Here is a 23745-nt window from a genome sequence, read left to right as displayed (position 1 = left end):
AGAAAAAACAAGGAGAGAGAGAGAGGCAAAGTGAGCAAGAGATGTAACAGAGAAGGTCTTATCGCATATTGCACTGTTGCCTGGAACAGACATTCCTCTTCAACGACTTTGGCAGCCCTTTTAGAGCCTATTAAACCACACTGTTTTCTGTTGCCCAAACCTCACAGAGCTTTCTTGGGCAACAGAAAAGAGGTTGGAAGCAATGCCTGTCCATGCAGCAGTATGAAAATATGAGGATTATGCGTAACAAATGCTAACAAGATGCCAATAGGGATAATGTGATTCGGTTATGAGCAAATAAAGCAGACACCGTTTAGAGAACTGATGTATTTCCCAGCATGAAAGGACCTTTTTGACCAAAGGCAATATTCAAAGGCCCTCATATATACTTTAAAATGTACCTCTGGTACTTGTGTTGTAATAAAAATGAACTATTTGTTCAATAAGAATGAACAAAATGTAACTTATTAGGGCTACCTGATTGCAAACCATTGCCTCGGGATTCGTTTACACGACAATGATGTACTTAAAGGGACAGTTCACCCAAAAATGAAAATTTTGTCATCATTTACTCTCCCTCAAGTTGTTCCAAACCTGTATGATTTCCTTTCTTCTGCTAAACACAAAAGAAGATATTTTAAAGAAGGTTGGTAATTAAACAGTTGCTGGTCCCCATTGACATCCATAGTACTTTTTTTCCTACTATGGAAGTCAATGGGGTCCATCAGTCGTTTAGTTACCGACTTTCTTCAAAATATCTTCTTTTGTGTTCAGCAGAAGAGAGAAAGTCATACAGGTTTGGAACAACTTGAGGGAGAGTAAATGATTCATTTTTGGGTGAACTGTCCCTTTAAAAACTGAAAAGTGTTTCCTTAGCGTTCTTGAAAAGTTTTACATACAGAGGGCAACTTTGAAACGCCCTTTTAAAAAAAACATTTTGGTGGTTGAACTCTGATGCAAGAGAATTGGATGCCTCTCTATCAAATATCAAAACAACCATACAAAAGATACAACATCAAATATGACAGGGATAGATTTATTTTATCCTGTTCTTTTATTCCATTGTTTTACACTCTTGTCCAGTTAAAAATCCTTTCTACCTCCAGTTTTATTGCAAGCAACAATAGAAACATAAAATGTAAACGATTCAAATCAATGCATTACATTGCTTTCTGTAAGATGATTATGTACTGTTTATGGTATGAATTATGTTGTGTTGACTACCTCTAGATCACCTTTTTTTTTTGAAAGGATAAAATAATACTGCTATAATGCTAGGCATTTACTACATCGGAAAAAAAAAATAGGTAGATACGTAAAACTAACATTTAAATTCACACAACTGATTTAAATGGAAAGTTTTGGAATAACAAGACAGACATTTCACATTGGAAAAAAAATACGGAGCAATTCACAATGGTTTACAGTATAATATTCCAGTATGCAAGAAGATTGATGAAGTGAAAATGCTAGAAAGAGAGAGGATAAAAACATCACAGGACCAAATGTAGAGACGGACAGGATTCTCTTCACGTTTATATACAATCTATGATACAACTGTAGAATGGCAGCATATATTAAATACACACATCTTTCTCCCGCTCGCATACATCTATGAGTTTCACACTCACATTTTATGGCTTTTGTAATCCTCAGAGGACTACACCAGTGTACTACAGTATGTGGTCGTACTGAGAGGTGATATTTAGGATTACCATTTAAAAAATAGCGGTAGTGTATGTGATCTTTGGATACGTCTTCCTTGAGAACTCGACGTTGGAATGTTTTTAGGAGACTGAGTTGCAGTTCAAGCTCTTTTATGGTGTGCATTATTGTGGAATTCGTAAATCACTAGATTGTGCATTTATCAAAATCTTGGCATTGAGACGATTTCAAATAAGTAACAAACACTGACATTTACAAATGTTTTTTGGACCTTTATCAGTGGCCTCATAAGTCTTCTGGATGTATTTGTATTCAGCATCATGCCAATATAGACTCAACAAAACGTTTTAAACAGAAACGGTTCATAGCAAGACAGTTCAAAAGAAAGCTACTAGACTGTAACTCACAACTCCAACTAGGTTTGCGGCCACTCCAGATCATCGATGTCTTTCTTTGCTCGTTTCTTCTCAGGTCTCAAAACAGTGAAAGAGGCAGCGCCCCCTATGGGAGTCTCAGGAGGAAAAGCACAGGCCGCAGCATTCCATGCAGATCTCCAGACAGTCTGCGGACTCGCAGCACGCGTCGATGATGCCGCAGTCCATGTCACAGGGCAGGTCGCAGTCGCCACATTCCTCTGAAGCGCAGCAGCAGCAGCAGAAGCACGAGTCGTCTGATGCGCAGGAGCCGCAAGTGGCGCAGTCCAGCACGATGTTGCACAGTGTGAGGAACTCACAGAACAGACAGGCCAGGATGCAGTGGACACAGCAATCTGGACGCAGCAAAGAAAGTTAGTCACAACAAAAAAACTAACTTGCAGGCTAGTGATGCTTATCTGTGTCAGCCAAACTTCCTGCAAGTGAAAGAAATGTGTACAAACAATCACGGCTTATGACTGCCTCACCATCCTGAGCCTCTGTGGGGATCTGGGAGCTGTTGGATTTGGAGCTACCTTTGCTCCTCTGACTGTTGATGGATGGGTTCGACTGCAGCTTCTTGGGGTTTTTATGGGCTGAGGATGAAGATGAAGAGGACGAGGAGGTGGCTCGTGAATAGGTTCCGTTTCTGACCCCATTGCTGTGTGGCTTGCTGTCTCTCCTCAGCAGCGCCGCCGATTCGGTCGAGCTAGCTAGCGAGGGGTGTATGGGTGTAGACCGTGCCTGAGGTTGATCTGAGAGAGAGAGAGAGTGAAAAACAAAACGGTGAGCAGTTTTATATCAGCTTTTCTGCTGCTGTGTAATTATTCTCCTCCTGCTGCCTGAGGACGTGTAGAAGAAAAGCAGCAGCTGCATATTTGTGGCCAGTAAACCTAGTTAGCATCTTGTTTCTTATAATGGAATTTAGCCTTTTCCTGATGTGGACCAATCAACTTGACACTACAGATTTTTTTTTTTTTTTTGTAATTAGCTCTTAATCCTAAATCACATACCAACCCCCTAAAACAGACATTACTCCAGTCTTCAGTGTCACGTGATCCTTCAGAAATCATTTGAATATGCTGATGCTGTGCTCATGAAACATTTATTATGATCAAGATTGAAAGAAATTGTGCTGCTTATCATTTTTTTCAGGATTCTGATGAATAAAAAGGTAAAACAGCATTTATTTCTGTCGCTTTTGATCATTTTAATGCATCTGCTAAATAAAAGTATTAATTTATTTAAAAAAATCTTACTTATTCATGTACACAATTGTTCAACGTTTGGGGTCAGTAAGATTTTTTTTAAATAAATTAATACTTTTATTTAGCAGATGCATTAAAATGATCAAAAGTTAGACATTTATAATGTCACAAAAGAAATAAACTTTTGCTAATGTTTCTGAACTGTTCAATGTTTCTAAATTAGTTTTTTTTACAGTAACTTTAACAGTATTTATTATTTAAAATATAAATATATATATAAAATATTTCATATTTACCTGCATATAGTTTACTAAAACATTATTATTATACAATATTATATATTGGTATTTGAGTGAATCATTTTTAAAGAAAAAAATTGATATTAAGTTTGAACCGATTCATAGAAGTGAATGATACCAACTTTTTTGCTGCTGAAGTTTAAATCAGAGAATATTAAAACATCTGTCATACTTGTTAGATCACAAAACTAGTCTTTAGGAAACTTAATGAGCATATAAGCATATATTCAAATCACAATGTTGCTCAATTTTATATCACAAACAAAACCAGTGAATTCAGTTCATTACCCAGCCCTAGTTTTGTCAACAGGTCACTCACAGAAGGAAACAAAGGGCAAGATGGACTGAGATTTACACCAAAGTGGGGTTTGTTTCTGGGAACCAGCCTTCAGCATTCAGTAGGGACAAGGGTTCTGACGGGAAGAGCACATGTTTACAATATCCGCTTGGTGCTTGCTAGTCTGCAGTAAGCATTGGATCTAGACTGTTTATATGACCAGACACAATGATATGGCTCATATTTGAGATTCACTGTCTTAGTTACTTTATTATGTTCATCTGCCTCTTCTATAGTTTGTTTACTCATAATGTTTCCTTTCATTTTTGGTTGTGTATATTTTCAGTCTGATGGCTTTCCCCGTCAACAGCTTCAAAGAACCAAGAAGAAAAAGTCCACAGCAAACAAACAAAGAAACAGGAATTAATAAACCGACATCAAGAGACCAGAATGGATTTGCATATCATTTCTTCAGAGTTGCAGGAAGAGTACACAAAGGAACAAATAAACAACATGAGATCACCGCTATGCTTCGTTTCCCAAAGAGAGCAAATGACAAGACATACACAAATCAAGCAATGGAGCAGAAGTTGCAGGAAACATTTCAGTGTGCCTTGAAAATGAAAAATAAATAAAACACAGATGTCTAGGGGTTCAAATAGAAGAGATTTTTAAAACAGGATAGCTTTAATATAACAAATGCAATAGTCAGGTTCTATCAGTAAAGAGTCTAAAACTTAAGATGTCAAGATTTTCCGGAATTTAAGTCCCTTTTTTATCATCTGAAATGTGCAGTGACTTGTATTCCAAAGCACACATAATGTCAAGCATGTACCCATTTGGAAAAGTGCACACATTTGGATTTCTGCTGAAGTGATCACAAGTTTATTTGTGTAGCGCATTTCCCGCACGCTGGTAGTTAGTGTTTATAACAATTTGGTTTCATTTACCAGTATATTATATATTTTCTAAATGCAATAATTAAATGTGACTTATATACACAATGTGACTTGTCAGTTTTTTTTTTTTCTCTAAATGCATGCATTTCGACCCGATGTGACAGTATAGTCATGTGCGACTTATTTTCCAGAAAATACTGTCTAAGCTTTCTGACTTCAGCCACTCTCTCGAAATTGAATGTCTCGTCTGATTAGAGATGAATGCTTTGTTTCAGGCACAGGCACTGATTAAACAAATGCTCAATTAAGCTCTTGAATCTGGGCACTGTATATAGTGGACAACTGTTTGAAAAGTGAACCGCAATCCACGCAGCCTGCCATCAAAAACAAAAAGAGTGCGTACAACGATACGCTGCGGTGCAGCCAGATCAGGGTAATGAAAACAAAAGGAGAGGCATATCAGCTAAGTTATGACTAACGTTATGATTAAATCATCAGTCTTTTTTTGTGCTGGGTGTGAGGATGAGGCCAATCGTTTGGCGTTCTGAAGTTCAGACACCGTCTCCCTGTGAGTTTACAGCCTACAAATGTTCTAGTGTTCCTCCACAAACTGCTCGTGGAGTTGACTTTGGCAAGCGGTCCACAGCACTTCGTATATTTTACTCTTGAGCACCGCAAAAGACTAATTATTCTGGAAGAAAGAAAAACTATGTGAAATGCAGACCTTCAGAGCCAAAGGAAATAAACCCCCAAAAGAGAGAAAGGCTAACTGGACCTTTTACGTGAAATGTTTTGTTATATATTTTTTTTCTGTGAATGATGATAGTATTTAATCCCATCCGTTTGCTGCAATAAACATTTTCTTGACTTTAACGCATGTTTAAGGTCGAATGAGAAATGAGAAAAAGAAAAGAGTGCGAGTTCATTTGAAGAGGTCTGGTGCCCATGTGGAGGCATGTGGACTCTGTATAGTCCAGGAAAAACATACACAAACACACCTCGTTCTATTCACAGAGTCTGACGCTCGAAGGTCTAGAAGACAGAACTGGCAATCAGCTACATTAGATAATGGCTGAGCGGACACATGCCCACAGTGTGCTAGTGTTGGAGCCTGGCTGAGCAAATACGCTCTGATTGGATATTTCGCCATTTCAAACTTTACTCCAGATGTTCAGTTTGTTATTAAGGGGAAAAAAGATAACTTTATATGAAGTGCATTAAAAGTCAGAGTCTATGAAAAGACTAAAAGCCAGTTCCTTCTTTCCATCGGGTAAACATCATCACCCTTTGTGTCCATATGTTCGGTGTTAGATTGGCGGGGTGTTTATAATGAACTTCCACCCCTAGTTTGTCAGGCATTAATGTGTATGATCTTGAGTTTGCCAGCTCTTGTTGGAGGATCAGCCCTTCAGAAACAGCTATAGTTCGCCCTGGAATTACACCTGACATTTTGAAGCTGTGATGTGTGATTCTTTATGAGTGAATTTCAATGACATTTTTAAACAAAAATAAATAATTTAATACTTTTATTCAGAAAGGGTGCATTAAACTGATCAAAAGTGACAGTAAAGAAATGTATAATCTCACAAAAGTTTGACAGAAAGGAATTTGAACTCAGAAAAGATATTTCTGTTTATCAAAGAATCCTGTCACTATGTAAAAACTTTGTGTAAAAAAAATAAAATAATTATATATATATATATATATATATATATATATATATATATATATAGGCTATATATTAAGCAGAAAACAGTTTTCAATATTGATAATAATAAGAAATATTTCTTATGCAACCAAATCAGCATATTAGAATGATTTCTGAATAATCATGTGACACTGATGCTGAAAATTCAGCTTTGCCATCACAGGAATAAATTACATTTTAAAATAGATTCAAATACAAAGTTATTTTAAATTGTTTTACTGTATTTTCCAAAGAAATGCAGCCTTGTTGAACATAAGAGACTTCTTTCAGAAATATTAAAAACTCTTACCGAACCCAAACTTTTGAACAGTAGTGTATATGAATTTATGTCCACTAATTCATAATGTGTTTACTAGGAACCACAAGACCATGTCTTTAAACACAGACTCCCAGCAGTGCATGTGCATCTCTTTACAAGAAATGCTAGCAAATCACAGAGATTATGGTACACAAATTTTGATACTCCTAATATTGTGTCCAATTATCGAAATATTATTAACCAAATACTACTTTGGTAAAAAAAAAAAAAAAAGCACAGTTCAAAATACATTTGCACTTTATTTTCTAAATCAGGGTACAATGGCCTTGTAGTTCCACTTAGCAGTATTCAATAAATAGCCGTATATTGTTCTAGGACTGTCTACAAATTAAAGGCAGGGTAGGCAGGTTTTTTCTAAAAAACTTTTTCCCAAATTTGTTTAAACTGTCTTTATATACCAATACATAATTAAAATGTAAGTACTCTGAAAAAGATAGTATAAAAATCGAGTGTCTGTAGTCCTCTCAGGGCTGCAATAAACACAGCTACTTATTTCCATTCGGAACGAATGAATTGATTGACTAGTCAACTGTCACTCTCCCTCGCTACCATGGCTACCACCCCTGCTGCTACAGGAGCTGCCCACATGCGCGCACCCGTTTGACTCGAGGAGGGGAAGAGGCACGGAAGCTAGGAAGAATCACAATTATGGCAGAGAAAGTCAAATTTCCCAGTACCTGCATATACTGTACAGTCAGCGAAGGCAAACAAGGCAAAAAAAGGAAGACAGTATTCGAAAAGGCTATGACCAAAAAGTCTTTGGATAAAGCAAGAAGTCAGACGAGAGTCAATATTGGCGTGGCTTTCCAGCGGTGGCGACAACTGAGGGACCTCAAGGGTCATAATGATAAAATTAGGTATTTTATTACATGTGATTCTGACATGATGTCACTACATGCACTGCGCTCCTCTCCGCTTGGCGCTGGCAAACGCGTCCTCCTCCAAGCTGAGCGGTCGGCATCGCGCGTTCATGTGTTTTGGGGGCGTGGCTTTGGAAGGAGCCCAGAAGGGAGGGGGTGGGAGTGAATGGAATAAGTAGCTGTGTTTATTGCAGCCCTTAGAGGACTACAGATACTCGATTTTTATACTCTCTTTTTCAGAGTACTTACATTTTAATTATGTATTGGTATATAAAGACAGTTAAAGGTTTTTAGAAAAAACCTGCCTACCCTGCCTCTAAAATAAGTTGCACTAAAACTCAAAATAATTTTATTATCACAAAGCATAGTGTTAAGTGTCGGAATGTGAAGCACTTGATGAAAGCTACTGTATGAAATGAAAGTCTGACTGTTTTGTAAGGGTAATACGGTATCTTTAAAAAAAAATGGCTCAATGAGAAGATGAACAATATAACTCGTTAGAAAATAACACAATGGCTTTTCAAATCCAGCAAATGTAAAAGTAAACATTTTCGAGAAAGATTAAAACTTAAGTCTTGACATAGCCTAATCTTAAAGAAGTGGCTTCACAGAAACACATTGTTTTCACTTGTGAGTCATCCAAACTTACATTTAAAGGGTCTATTTCAAGGTTGAATAGACACATTAGTGGCTCTCAGAACAGCACTGTATTGTACACTGCTTGAGTTACACCCACAGCATTTCAAAACTTTTTTGACCCAAATAAAAGTGCACATGCGGTTAAAGGGTGTAAACATATTCAAATACCACAGGGCTTTTTTGGGGGGGGGGGGGGGGTGGTCAGGAATTGAATCCATAATAACATGGGGCATATTTGTGTTTTCCTGTGCTGCAGTTTTTGAATCAGGGATGTTACTTTGTGTGCATTTGTGTTTAGAGCAGTAAACAAGCAGCGTCAGCCGGTCTCCTGGGCATCTGCCAGAAAGACAGAAATTTCTACAGAAGCCAGACGTTTCTCTGCTGAGAATCAGTGGGCAAAACTATGACATGTTTTGTGCTCTAGCATCCAAAATAAAGTGCATAAACATGCATACACACATGTGACATGCTCACGAACATTTCAAAGCTGACATATATGCTTTTACACACAAACTTAGTCAGTATGATTAAGAATTAAGTCGTTGCTAGAGTAAATCGATACACACAAAAAAAAGACATTAATTTTTTTTATCATTTATCATGTATCCAAAACTCAAATAACACCAGAAAAAAAGGGAGATATGGGCAGAGTGAGTGTCAAGAAGTAAATGTGATTGTGAAGCTGATGACAAATGACAGGAAGTAAATCAAAGGGGAAACATTTCTTTAGAAGAAGCAGCTTACTTGTTATTTAAAATATAACATTTAAAATGTATTTTCTATTAATCTACTGCACAAAGGAAATGTAAGTGTTATTTCTTTCCTAAAACAACTTAAATTCATCCCAAATCATCCATACAGAACATGGACCAACAGCTCTCAGCATCACCTATTCTGTCCTCGTCTAAAATGCACAAGAGATGTCACGTTTTTTTAGGGGTCTAGATTAGAATCACTCAGCACCCATTTCATCTGAACACAAGCCTCTCAGGGCCCCTAAGAGACCCCCAGATATCAGCTGCATTATCTAATTTTAAATTCCCTGTCCAGGGCCCCAGGCTTCCCGTAACACCTCATTTAAAGTCCCTCACTGCCCCAAACAGCTGTGAGTAACACCAATTTCTGTTTTAAACCCACAGAGCCACAGAAGCCAGTGAGTCAGCAATTTCTCATTAATACAAAATGAAAACACAAACACATGAAATCTCCAAGAGCAACAATCTATTAAACGCATACATGATTATCTGTTCTTAGAAATGTTCAGCTGAAGACAGAAAAAAATGTGTAGGACAGATGGTGCAAATGAATGCACCATATCTTCACACCAGTTAGATGGAAATCCCCTACTTTCTAAACAAGGATGTCTAAGCTGAAAATGTGGCATGGGATAAATGATACGGCTCTTTGAGAAGCAGAGCCAGATTTTACAGGGTGGCATAAAAAAAAAAAACAGCACACAGTAGGTTCACAAGAGAGACCAAGTAGTCTTTAATCCTGTTCTGCCTGAGCTCATTTCAATGACAATCTCCAGCGATGAAGACTCTAATCAGAGAATTTTAAAGCTGTAATTTAAGCCAGCATTTCCCCCTCTTCCTTTAAGACGTTTATTTCCCCTGATGCCGGCGCCTCTGAACTCTGATAATAGATGATGCGATGAATGAGACAGGAACTGAGCTTTAAGTCCTACTGAAGGTGAAAAATGAACTGAAAAGGCCAGAATGGGGCTGAGAGATGTGGGATATGCAATAAGACTATTCTCTGAACAAATGCAATTCTTATCAAGCCATCTCTTCATCTTTACAGTATATGACCAGTTGCCTTTAACTTTTTTTTTTTTCATCTTATTGGTGAAAAATCATCCTAAGTATTAAAGGGCTTTCTTTTTGGGGGGGCATTTTGTCTTTTATCATGATAGGACGGTATGTAGAAAGAAAGCGATAGATAGATAGATGATAGATAGATAGATAGATAGATAGATAGATAGATAGATAGATAGATAGATAGATAGATAGATAGATAGATAGATAGATAGATAGATAGATAGATAGATAGATAGATAGATAGATAGATAGATAGATAGATAGATAGATAGATAGATAGATAGATAGATAGATAGATAGATAGATAGATAGATAGATAGATAGATAGATCCAGGACTCGAACTCGGGTCACCCGAAGCTCAACGGTGCTATATGTCAATGTCAGATTTTCTGCAAGGCCTTCAATACATTCACCACACCTTTAATTAAGTGTATTTTAATGAAAACGTTGGAAAGTAAACTAGATACTATAACTAGATAATGTTGGAAATATTCCAGATAAGTATTAACCTTTTTATGGCAAAAAACAGTGAGCTGTGTGAGTGAGCAATTTTTAAAATGCAATCAACAACTGGTTTTGTAAAAGCAATCTACAGTCACATGACATCAACACAGACTCTGCTAGAGGACCTGAACCTGAACCCATGTTCTCACTCTCTTTTTCACTTCTCACTCACACTAGACACAGGTCCAAAGTAGGAAAGTGAATTTAACAGCCCTTTCTGCACTCTCACAGCCTGTCAAAGGCATTCAGTCTAGACACGCTTGCAACATCCATGACATCATTGCCCTGAGCTGGAGCATTTGGACCTGGCTGAATCTTCACACTTCTGTTTTCAACAAAAGTCACTGATTTCTGCTTGTCGGCAAAAAAAAATTACTTGCTACATCACTGTCGAGAAGCAGAAATTTTAGATATATGAAAAAAAAAATAATAATAATAAAGCAACCGCCAGCCTCAAAGCACACATGGATCTAAAAAGGATTGCACAATCCTTTTTAAACCTGATGATGCAAGTGTTTAACATTTTACGAGTCCCAAATAGGCACATCTCACGGGTCCATCTGCATATAAAACCAGACGCGTCAAGGGAGACACGTTTGCAGGGAAAAAGTTGGGATGGAGCTGTACATTTTGTCCATTCTGTTATGCAATCGTAATGCTGCCCTTTTTATGGGCATTTTAAAAAATGTGCAGAGGAAGAACAGCCAAGAAATGCAGGATGCATAATCTCCTTTTTATGTTTTCTTCTTACTGACGCGGAACGCCGGGTCTTCACGGGGTCTTAAACACTCTGGCCAAGCATTTACATGAATCAGCCTGTAGAGTCTCCATTGCACTCTGGACAGCTCATTACTGGGAACTTTTAGACAGGTAATGTTGTTACGTCACACTAAATCTCACACTAAAGGTGTGACAAATTTGTGAAGGTGGGCTAACATGAGCTACACTTTCAGTATCATTGCCATATGAGAAGTCAACATCCAAACATAGTCGAAGTAAACGCATGGCTTCAAGACCATTCAATTTACCATAACAATTAATTGTTGCTAGACTGTGAATAGGCAATGAGATCATGTTACAAGCCTTTCCGCTCTTAAAGTCTCCCAAAGAATTCCAGTCACTGCAACCCATTTTGTTTTTAATCTGTGCCTTGGTTTCCTGCGAGATAACGTCTAGCTGGTTGCATGCTCAGATGTGCTGTAAGAGTCTTTAGGAGGAGGTGAAGGTGAGAGAGGAAATAGCAGCAGAGCCCGTGTGCAGCCGCCCCAGCACAATTATTCCTGTAAATAAGCAGCAGTAGGTGTCTGGAATGTGTCAGCCCACGGGCTCGGACTGGACAACCAGAGCACGACCTCACCTACCGCGCACACACAGTGAGGGCCTGTCCTTAACATACTTTCTCTCAGTAAGTTTCTCATAACCTGTGACTGTGTGCAAACACACTGATGGCTGTGACAGTCTCGTAGGGGTCCTGCACGGATCTATTTATTCTATCATGGAATAACACTTAAGGGAAGTCACTGTCAGTTTTTTTTCCAGCTATAACTGGTAAAAGTACCAGTATGATGAGGTTAAGTTAGGGCTTTCATGATGTCTTCTAAAGAAGCTTGTATTAAGCCATCCATGGAAATAGACAACATTTTCATACTGCGTCCTAAATCACACCTTTTAGTTTAAATGCAAATGTGAAATATTGGTTTTGGAACAGTAAGATTTTTTTTAAAGAAATACATTTTATTTGCCATGGATGCATTCAACTGATCAAAGGGACAGAAAAGACAATGTTACAAAATATAAATATTTCAAATAAATACCATTCTTCTGATCAAATAAAATGAGTCTTGAAAAAATGAAATCACAGTTTCCACAAAAGTATTAATCAGCACCAAATCAACATATTAGAATGATTGTATGGGCGGTTTGGACGACGACACACATGCATTATATAATTGCATTGCATATAATGTGTGCTGGTCAACTAGTCGAAAATTAAGAAACCCCTAGAACACAGTATAAAAAAAAATATATATATATATATAAAAGATAAAAACATAGGGACATTGTGTACAATTAAGATAGGCTAATTAATTTATTTTCCAATATCAAGGGCTTCTATTTGTGACGTGCTGTCTTTGCGTTTTTACACTGCACATTTTAAACAGGACACGCATTAGCTGAATAAATGTTAGCCAATACAAACATATTTATAGAAAACAGTTGACAATGAATAGACAGGAGTCCAATAATAGCAAAACGAATCACTTATTCTAAAAATAATATCAAGTATAAGTTCCGAATCCGACATAATGAGGGCTGTGTTAACAGTAAAACGTCCGTCATTTAACAAATTTTTAAAGCAGAAATTTTCCTATTGGATGTTGCGGTGGCAAGTGACGTAAGCGGTGGCAGGTGACGTAAGCAGGTTCCAGCTCACCACGCCCCTGGTACGAGCTCACCACGCTCTTGGTACGAGCTAGCGTAGATTTATCTGTATTGTACAGTAGGCAGGAGGGTACTTAGGTGTAGTGTTGCTGGTTGCAACAGCACTGCTGGACTGCATAGCTTTCCAGCAGACTTGGAAATTAGGTGCCAGTGTTTGCATGCACTTGGCCTGGAAGACCGTGAGTGTGAAACCTGCATTTTACGCGGGATTGCTTCTCCAACGCAACAGAGGTGGAAATGGGCTTCTCCACACAGCTCGCGCTGAAAAGCGACGCAGTGCCAAACGCGGCTCCTCCTGCATGGACTCCACCACCACAGCGGCATCTTGATGTGAGTGATCATATATATTTTAATCACAATTTATGGTTAGGCTAAAGTTAATCCTCTGGGGTCGACAAACGCGTCGGCGCATTTTTCTGGATTTTTTCACATAGCGGCAAAATATGAAAATGCCTATAGAGAGCACACGCTATTGACATCAACTCGATAAAACTCATCAGATGCATGTACTTTACGTCGTCTCGCGACCCTGTGAGCAAACTCTCCATTTTAGAGAGTCTGACACAGACTGGTGCACGCCCTCCCGCTCACGGTTCGTCCCCTCTATCTCCGCTGGGGTCTGCCCACTTTTTTTTTTTGCCAGTGGGTGGAGTCAGGCTCTGACCAGGGGTTTAGTTACCCTTTAAAGGTCCCGTTGCATGCGATTCCATGTTTCAAACTTTAGTTAGTGTGTAATGTTGCTGTTAGAGCATAAATAATATCTGTAAAATTATAAAGCTCAAAGTTCAATGCCAAGCGAGATATTTTATTTAACAGAAGTTGACTACAAAAAACGGCTCGATTGGACTACACCCCTCTACATCCTGCTTTAGTGATGTCACCAGAACCGTTTCTTGACTAACCTCCGCCCACAGGAATGCTCCCTCAACTCTACTGGCTACTTGCGCACTTCTTATAACTTAGCCTACTGTGTTTACTCAGCTCTTACGGTGATTTTCTGAAGTAAAACTGACGCTTCATCTTTTGTGTGATGTACAATAAACTTTATTAAACTCATCAGTATATGTTTGATCATCATTCAGACAGCAGACTTGTAGGCTATTAATAAATAATGGATACATAGCCTACAAGCAGATGACAAATACGTTATAATAACTTAATTAAACTACTAAACCATACCTGTTTCATCTCTATACAGCACTCTGACTCTGTAGGCATTATTGTCCGACTCGAAATGAACGCCGTTACTGAGAGTTTCTGATATTATCATCACTCCGTGAGATGAATTTTTCCTGACAGACTGAGCGCGAGCTCATGAAGCTCCGCCCCCTGTGTCGTCCAGCAGCACCTCATTTGCATTTAAAGGGGACACACTGAAACGGCTCGTTTTTCTGAGCCCCAAAAAATGTCAATTTAAACATGCTGTAAAAAATGATCTGTTGGGTATTTTGAGCTCAAACTTCACATACACACTCTGGGGACATCAGAGACTTATTTTACATCTTGTGAAAAGGGGCATAGAACGGGACCTTTAATGATAGGCCTTACGCATCTGTCAATCATCCCCGCTTGCTATTTGGGGAATGAACCCAGCGCTATGATTGGTCGAACTCTTCCTCTTTTGCTGTAGTTTGATTTGAGGACAGCGCGTGCACAGAGGCGTCACCAGGTTTTTGCGTAGTTTAGAGTGACAAATCGTACCAGCGTACTTTGAAGTCAAAAAACGTATCCGCTACGCAAAATGCGTACAGGTTGACAGGCTAACATTATCCTTTACGTATTACTGTTTTACTGTATTTTTGATCAAATAAATGCATCCTTGGTGAGCACTAGGGACCTTAAAAAAATCTTACCAAGCCCAAACTTTTGAACGGTATCCATGTAAGCAACAAAATGAAATTTAAAAGTATATGTGAAATCCTAGTACCTATATACTAAATAAAAGGGGGTCCATGTCTGATCAAATATATCCATTTCACTTCTGACCAGTAGGTAATATATTGCAGTGAAAGAAAACCAAATATTACTTTATGCCACTCTGACACTGTCGGCAGTTGATCAGAGATCCATTTAAGAAAAATGCTTTTTCAACACCTCTTAAGAATGAATTCTTCCTCATTTTGACTTGTTCAAATGGACATGTTCTGCAGTGCATTTTTGCACCATCCATGTTTGATCAGTCTTACATCAGGACTGAGCATATATCTACCATGTTATAGCTAAATCTCCGCTGGTCACACATTTCTACCATTGCATGGTATATACTGGTATATACCACTCAGTCCTAAAATACTTCAAATAAATTGACATCAAACAAATCCAAAAGCCCATGTTTAATGTGAAAAGTAGGCTGAAAGACCATGTAACATAATCACCAATAAATGCTTTGGACGGCAGTATGAAAGCTGGCGTTGACTGCCAAAAGCACAGTGCTATAATTCACCTGGCACTGTTGCCATGCAACATCACAACAATAGCAGCTACCTCCAAAAATATCAAATCTCAGTTGTTAAATAAAGCAAGTATGGGCTATTTCATGCACTTCTTAACCAACTTCAGCTGACACGATGAGAGCCTCTGCCATTGTCCTGCCAAAGTGAATCTATGTCCGGGTTCTTACAGCAATATTTGTTAAACCCTGCATTTTTTGTACTGTACTGTTTTAGAAATGTATTTAATACACTGAGCTGTAGATAAACACAAACACAGCTGAGTGTGTGAATAGTCAGTGTGCTCATTATGTGCATGTAGTTATTTCAGGTTATGGGTGGATACGCTGTCCCAGAGGGGACTGGTGAGTCAATGACAGGACATATCCACAATCTATCCCTTAGTCAGAGGACTTAGTCACAGCCTACTGACTAGAACACACCCAGTCTACATCTACACGCACTCAGAGACACACTACGGACTCAGCACCGGTACAGATTTTATGATCAGTCAGGGCCACAGCCCTAAGGTTTGTGAACTTACACTGACATATTGTGCCAAGGCTCTCATATAGGTAATTTTCTTCTTATTTTCTTGAGAAAAACGTAATGTTTTTCTTAAGACAAAACTAAAGAAGAATTAAAATTCTTGAAAGGAATCTTTTTAAACATCAATGTCAGGATAACCTTGACTTAAATCTCCAAAGTTAAGAATAAGCAAAGAAAGTGTTCATGCTTATGATTCTTACGATAATCTGCAGGCAGCACAAAAAAGCGGACTTTGAGGTGATTTTTATTGAGTTGATCAGCGAGTCTTCATCAAGAACCGCTCTACAATCAGATAACATCAAAACCTGTAATTTTCTTCTTAAGAAAAAAAACCGTTAAGAAATTATTTCAGAAATTCTTAAGAACTTTTTCATTAAAAAACAATGCCAATTGTTACAAACTACTTTGAGTTTTTTAACTTCTCTCTTAAGAAGATTTTCTTGAATCTGGCCCCTGATCCAATTCCCCACATAATTTCCTGTCCTATTAAAACTGCAATACAAACACATTTCACCAAATTCTTTTATAAGAGACCTTACCATCTCAGTCCCTGTCAGTGTCAGTAGTCAGTGTCAGTAGCCAGTGTCATCAGTCCTAGTTTCCTCATCATTTCATCTGTTTCCATAACGTAACAGATATACCAAGCACAAACAAACTGTTAAGGGCTGCTGGGTAATGTAGTCCAATTGTTTCATGCTTACATATTATGCTTTTGCCAGGAGAGCTGGTGAGGTCTGGTTGGGACAGGCTGTTGTTGTTGTTGCCATTCTCCACATCTCCTGTCTTTTCCATGGGTGGAGTATTTGAATTCTGTGCTGTCTGCTCACCGGTTTCATTCCCTTCTGAGGCCAAAAAACACAAACACGGAGGAGAGAGAATGAAAATAAAAGTTACACAGATTACACAAAGCATTGCTTTCAGATTCAATTCTAAAGTGTCTTGATGCAACAACAGTGCAATATGGATGCTCAGTTTGTGTTTATATTTGCATCAGCTATTTTGCTAGATCATCAGTTGGTGTGCTGTGCTCACGTATCTGTGAAAGCGCATTCATGTGGTCAGCAGCATGTGTTTGTGTGTGTGTGTGTGTTTTATAAGTTAGCGCTGGAGCCAAGTGGTCTTATTATGTGGCCTGGTAATTATACAGGACTGTCTGAGAAGGCTAGAGCAGCATGACATCAAAGAGGGTCAGGACTGGGTCTTAGCGAGGAGAAGCGCTGTGTTTAGCTGTGTTGAGTACAACTGAGCTCTGCTCCTTCCTGGCCTCTGTCCCATACCTACCCAAATGGAAGCCAGCTGGGCTTTACTGGCTGTCTGATAAACACACAGCATCTCTTGTGGAACATCAGTCCACTGCTCTCTGTTTATTTCCTTTAGTGACTCTATGCCTTTTATCTTGGCAGACTCCAGTTTTTACCTTTTTTGTGTGATTGGATTTTTATAATCCCATATCTCGTAATTTTGTGGACAAGAGGATCGCTTGTTAGAGAGATGACCTTAGCAGGGATGAGTCTAGATGGCATATTAGTTGATTACTCATTCAATTAATGACTATTTGGCAGTTTGCATGGTAAAACCCTCTCAGAAAAGTTACATCTTTTTTATCTCCATAGCAGGTACAGCATTCAAATGGACGTCTTTGGACAATGCATTGTAAACGCACCTTGAGAAACGTCTGTCCAGAATCAGGTGAATCCAAATCCAACCAAATAAGACCAATTAGTTGTTCAGGCAATAGACTATTAGACCACAGACTAGTCGATTTTCAATAAAATATGTAGTTTTTGAAAATAAAATAAAAGTTCCCTAGACCTTAGTGAGAAAGAGAGCCAGAATGAGAAAGAAATACAAGGGAGTTTGAGTGACAGGAATATTGACCTATCAGCATCAGACAGATCTAGCTGCTGACAGCATCGTAACCAGATGGCCTTATTTATTTTCTCTATTAAACTCTTTCACCTCTGAGCAGGCAAACTAAGACGACTCATGAGAGGCTTACCCCCCACCCCCATTTCCTTAACCAAAACTCCAACAACAGACAGATTGTCAGGGTCTGAGCTCATAGCTCACAGAAACGTCAACATTCTCTCCTCCTCAACGACAAATAAAAGTGTTTGCAACACTTCATGCTAGAGGTAGAAATACCCCCTGATACTTTGCCTACTGAGGTCTGAAAGCATCCTGTGGTGCTGTGAAGACCCAAAGGCCTTATATCCTGTATGTGTTGTGTAGTAATAATGGAGCTGGAATTGGTAAGTTCACATCTGGAAGCAGCTGCTGACGGAGCAGAAAAAGTCACAATAACAGCAGCGAAAGTCGCAAAAATTAACCTCTAACCACAGCAGAGAATGTGTGAGCCTAAAAAGAACTTTGAGAAAAACACATCTTTAATACATATCTAATGACTTATCTCATGCTCACTTTAAAATTTAAGTCAATATATCAGTGGCAAGCGGTGACTTTTTTAACCGGATATGCTGGGGGCGCTTTGTCAAAAATGCACCTGGTGCAGATACGTTGGATGGATTTCGCGTTCGCTGCTTAGTTGCTTAGGCTACTCATGACACATAGCAACTAAGTTTTATATATAATATATTGATATATTTGACCTTTGATTAAAAGTAGCCTACATTTACCTGTTGATGCCTTCACAAGCACCCGTAAAAGCAGTTGAGTTGTGTTTGATTTGAGTCAGGCGCGACGTGCGAAAGGGACAAAATATGCTGTATTTTTGTAATCACGCTAGGTGGCACTAATGTCACGGAAGTGACATGCTTCAGGGTAGGAAACAGCCTCAGATAGTTACAGTAGGTCGACTTACAGTACTATCTTTAACAGTTTATAAGTTTTCGTTAATAAATTTCCTTATGGATAAAATGAACTACTATGAAAATAGTTTCAGTTATCACCTTTTTCCACTTGATTTAGTCTATTTAGTTTTGTATCAAATACAATGTGACTTTCGTGATCTGGCAGCAGCAGCACATTTCTGCTCTCGGGCGCGCGATCTTTGGGCAGCTTTCCCTGCGCATTAAATCCCCTATATGCCAGCAAACCAATGAGAACGCGGGACAATGATGACGATACATAACAACAGAGCGTACACACCAAAGCTGCTGTGAATCAGCTTACCCGGAACTATCAGTGAGTGGCAGATTTGACGAAAATTACCATCGTTCGGCACATAAATATATGACAGAGAGTTACATGCGTATAATTGCCTACATTTTATCGTGTAAGCTTTATGGTACACCTCAGACAAGGGAATTTACAGTAATTTAAAATGTTAATGTTAAAGGAGAACTCCGGTCAATTTTAACATTGAGCTCATTTTTTTGTAAATTTGAAGTGCTGTCAATACAGAGAACAACGACAAAAATCAGTGTTGCCTACACCGTGTTATCCTCTTTTTAAAATTTGCACCCTGTTGACTTCAATGGGGCAAGTTTTAAACCAGCTTTTAGCCTCTTGACATCCTTGATGTGTCATTACAAGTGCACAGCTAATGTGAGTGATTCCTTCAGAGTGATCACGGGTGAATCTGACTGCAGTAGATGTGAAAGATATTTTATATCTATATATTTTATTTCAGCCAGCGCACATACCTGTATTTTCTTCCTGTTTTCGGTCAAAGTCCATAGTAATCGATTGTCGAGTTCACACGCATAGGTTTAGTTACCTATGATTACGCGTGTGAACTCGACAATCGATTACTATGGACTTCGACCGAAAACAGAAAGAAAATACAGGTATGTGCGCCTTTTGTCGTTGTTCTCTGTATTGTTGACAGCACTCCAAATTTACAAAAAAATTAGCTCAATGTTAAAATTGACCGGAGTTCTCCTTTAATTAGCAAGTCCACGAATGGTTTGGGTATGCAGAGCATTCGCAGCTGCTTATATGGACCACACGCTACTGCAATATAAATATAATTACAGTCAGGTGATCAAAAGGGTGACAAGAGTGTTCTTGTATCAGGAAGAAGAGGTTTACTTTGTGATATCGAAGATAAAAATAAATAAATAAATAAATAAATAAAATTATTTAAATAAAAATAAATTATGAATTAAAAATAAATAAACTTGTTTGAGTTCTGAGGGAGAAAAAAAAAGAGACCACAGAGTGATGAGAAAGTCTATCATACAGTTCAGCAGTTTAGCATTATACATAAATATTTGGCCATTGAATGCTGTGATTAACCAATCAGAATCAAAGTATTCTAGAAAGCTGTGTTATAATACACATTCAGTTTAATAGAGGAAAGCATTACAGAGACATAGAAAGAGAAAAATGAGAGAGTGAAACCTGCAGGGTTCAGAGAGTTTATAAGCTGTTGTGGGTAAGTGTGTGAGCAGAGCTGGGGCTGTGGACAGACAGGGATCACGTTTATGAACCATTTTAGCTTTAAAACACAGACCACTGAAGCCTGCCTCGGTAATGCTGCTGAACAGAAGTCTGCCTTTATACCTCTGTGGCACTAAAGCGTGCGTCAGCTACTTTTGTTCTCCCATTGCTGTGGATCACTGAGCATTAGCAACTGGAACCCAGCCGTTATCAAAGGCAGAGCTTTAATTCCTCATCACAATCAAGCCGTACAGCAGGCAGGGGAGATTTACAGTGCAGGCATCATAGTTTCAGCTAAACCTTCCACATTATGTGGCTGAAGCAATGAGGAATTTCAAGAACCTGCTCTTAATGATCTCAGCAATTACGCCACGTTTGCAAAAGCCTTTCTGAATCAGATCTCTGGGTTAACAATCTAGTGCTTTAGACATGTGAGTTGTATTGAGCTGGCCAAGTACATACTGTACAAAAAAGAAAATGATTATGGTGTGTATATAGGACATTACTTGTACACACAGTGTGTGTGTGGACCCTAGAGGCAGAAAATGTGTGGAAATTTTACTTGACTTGTAAACAGGGCTCATGCATTTCCCAGTAAACAACACAAGAACATAGGAATAAAAATATAGTATGTGAGTAATGGTCATAAAGACTTTATGGCATTAAAGGCATTGCGCTACATGTAATGTTTGCTGTTGTGGGGGGGGCACCTAAATTTTATAGCACTTTTCCCATGACAACAGGAATGAGGTGTCTTGTGGTAAAGACTGCTTGGAAAATGTACATCAGCATCCTATTGGCACAATCTCAGTTAAGTTTCACAGCGATATACTGTATTACACTGTCACATGTGATTATTTCTTAAATGGATAGTTCATTGAAAAATTTAAAATTCCATAATTCATGTCAAACCAGTCTTTTTTTTTCTGTGGAATACAAAAGATGTTGTTTTGAATAATGTTTAAACTGTTTTGTCTATATACAGTAAAGTCATTGGGGTAAAAAATACTGAAAACCACTGACTTTCAAGTTATACAGGTTTGGAACAACATTTAAGGTGTGTATATGAGTATATGATAATTAATGTACTATCCCGTTAGAGGTGAAATGTGTTGTTTTTGCATCAATAGCGTCACTAAACAGAATTGCAAAATAATGACGATTTCAAACAGTAACATCCCAAACTCACAGTTTCCACTGAATATTAAACTGGGACAGAAAGTTTTTACAATCCAAAAAAAAGGACATTCTTCACCTTTAAAGAGTTGAGCAGAATGACCAATGTTCTGCGGGTGTGTATAACACCCTCTGGTTAATAGGCCAAGACACTCATACACGGCTGATTCTGAGTCACTCTCTCTGCCTCGAAGCTCTTCATCTCCCTCTGTGTCTCTCTTTTTCTCAATCTCTTTCTCTCCTTTCTGTAGTGTTACCTTATTTACTCCTGAGATCTGGGAACGCACACTGAGACTTTCTATAATCTTCGAGCAGTCAGGTATGAGGCCTGGTATTAGAGACTGAGCAGCCATGTGGCTTTACAGGGACACTTTGAAATACTCTCAACCCTCAAACCCCAGCCTTTCTTTATTTTGTGGCAGAGTTGCTCTGTCCTCAGCAACCCCTACTAATGCGCTTTCAGAAGAAAGAGACAAAAGAGAAAGAGAGAGAGAGACTGACAAGAGACTTAGAGATATTTCACACCCCCATGCGTCTCAGTGGAATAGCTGAACTGAAGGCTAGGCAAGAGACATGCTTGAATTAGAACTTTCTCCAACTCTGAGATTCAGAACTTCTCCTTTGACTCGACGAGACCTCCCCTAACAGTGATGACTGTAAATTCAGTTTTTAATAGAATACAAGAGAATACACCATTTGAAAAGTACTTTCTCTTGTGCTCCAGTGAAAACAACCTCCCTTTCAATCTAGAAATAATTTGCAGAGTCGAAGTGTAAAACTCGCAACTTCACTATTCAGTGTATGCCTGGAGAAAAATATATTGGCGTAACGTGACAAAGAAAACTGTTAAATATCAGGCAATCTCAGAGGCGGGCCTGGAGGAGCAGCGCACCGGCCACTTGTGTTGGGAGTTAATTACTTGTCATTACCCTGACTAATTAAAACCATCACTCTTTAAAATCCACCGAGGGTGATATTATGCTAGCACAGGGCAAGGATGGGAAAAACAAGGGGGAGAGGTAAAAGAAAAAAAGAACAGCTGAAATGAAAGGCATAAAAATGAGGTCGATTTTATGCAGCTGTAGGCTAATATTATCATCGGCTTCAGGTTTGGCAGACAGGGTCCGCTGTTGCTCTGCAGGCATCTGGAACAATGTGCTGGCCACAGGGCACAGAGAACAGAGGGATAAAGATTTGGGAATTGGAGGGCTACAGAATCAAATTACGCTGCAGGCTGCGTTCCTCAAATTCACAACTAGTGTACTTGAGATCATTTTGAGAAAAGAAGGTGCTAAACTCCAGATTTAATGTTAAAATGCAAATATAGAAGGCAAAAACCCAAGTGATAAAGGACAGATTCCTAATGTGTTGTGTCATGTCTGCATAATAACTGAGAATGCTCTCTCTAAAATCATTATGAAACATGTGAAATGTAACATGCTGGGAGCTGCTATAGGTTATGTAAAGTGGAAGTTGTGCTTTCATAAGACCTATTTGCAAGTATCAACAATTGTGAGCTGAAGTTAATGTCTGTCATTTTATTAAGTAAGTATGTAGTACATGTTCAGAAATGTCTGTATACAGGGCTCAAGACCGCAACTAAACGGTAACATTTTGCAACCATTTTTCTTGCCAGTTTGTTAGGTCACACTAATGCAAATTTAAAATATTACTGTAGTATTTATTTTAGTAGGAATGTTCAATAATTATATGAAACATTTTTTGTAATTATTTTATTTTAGCAGAAATGTATAATTATAATAATTAGTATGGTTATAATATTATATTGGTTTATACTGTACAAACGTGCATTTCTAAGGGACAAGACTTAAACCAATATGCAATATTATTAATGATACAACTACTATTATTGTTTTTTGTCTCTATTTTGTGCTCCTACAGTAATCAGGTGGTGGTGCCGCCATTTTCACCAGTGCCACCCCTATCATTAGTCTGGAGCCCTGGGATGACTAGATCAGCACCAATTGCACTCTCTCTATAATATATTCTTTTGCTGTTCAACTATCTGAAAATATGCACCAAACATGTTATATTCCATCTTTTTGGTTGGTCTTTGCCAGGCCTTTGAATCAATTACCCTCAGCCAAATGGTATGCTGCTCCCAGAAACAAAAACTCAATGACTGTTGCATATTTATTCACATTTATCTGTGCCTTACTCAACGCACCAGTA

The 23745-nt window shown here is 38.5% G+C and overlaps 1 protein-coding gene across 3 annotated transcripts in view; it reads right to left on the bottom strand.

The window, feature by feature from the left end:
* Window positions 1–886: 886 nt before the first annotated feature.
* mdfi (MyoD family inhibitor) overlaps window positions 887–23745 on the bottom strand; it is a 30056-nt gene continuing 7197 nt past the window's right edge. The window contains exons 3-5 of one of the 3 annotated variants that reach the window (XM_081357600.1): window positions 16734–16871; window positions 2567–2833; window positions 887–2434 (exon numbers count right to left, since the gene is read on the bottom strand). In XM_081357600.1, coding sequence (XP_081213726.1) covers window positions 2178–2434; window positions 2567–2833; window positions 16734–16871 — 662 coding nt within the window. In that variant the 3' untranslated portion in view covers window positions 887–2177. Of the gene's footprint in view, window positions 2435–2566; window positions 2834–16733; window positions 16875–23745 lie in introns of all 3 variants that reach the window. The other 2 variants (XM_081357599.1, XM_081357598.1) reach the window with 2 other exon arrangements.

The sequence above is a fragment of the Scardinius erythrophthalmus genome (genome assembly GCF_964197995.2).
Source record: "Scardinius erythrophthalmus genome assembly, chromosome: 25".
Taxonomy (NCBI): domain Eukaryota; kingdom Metazoa; phylum Chordata; class Actinopteri; order Cypriniformes; family Leuciscidae; genus Scardinius; species Scardinius erythrophthalmus.
Note: the sequence above shows the minus strand (reverse complement) of the source record. Positions and strands in the feature narration are given on the sequence as shown.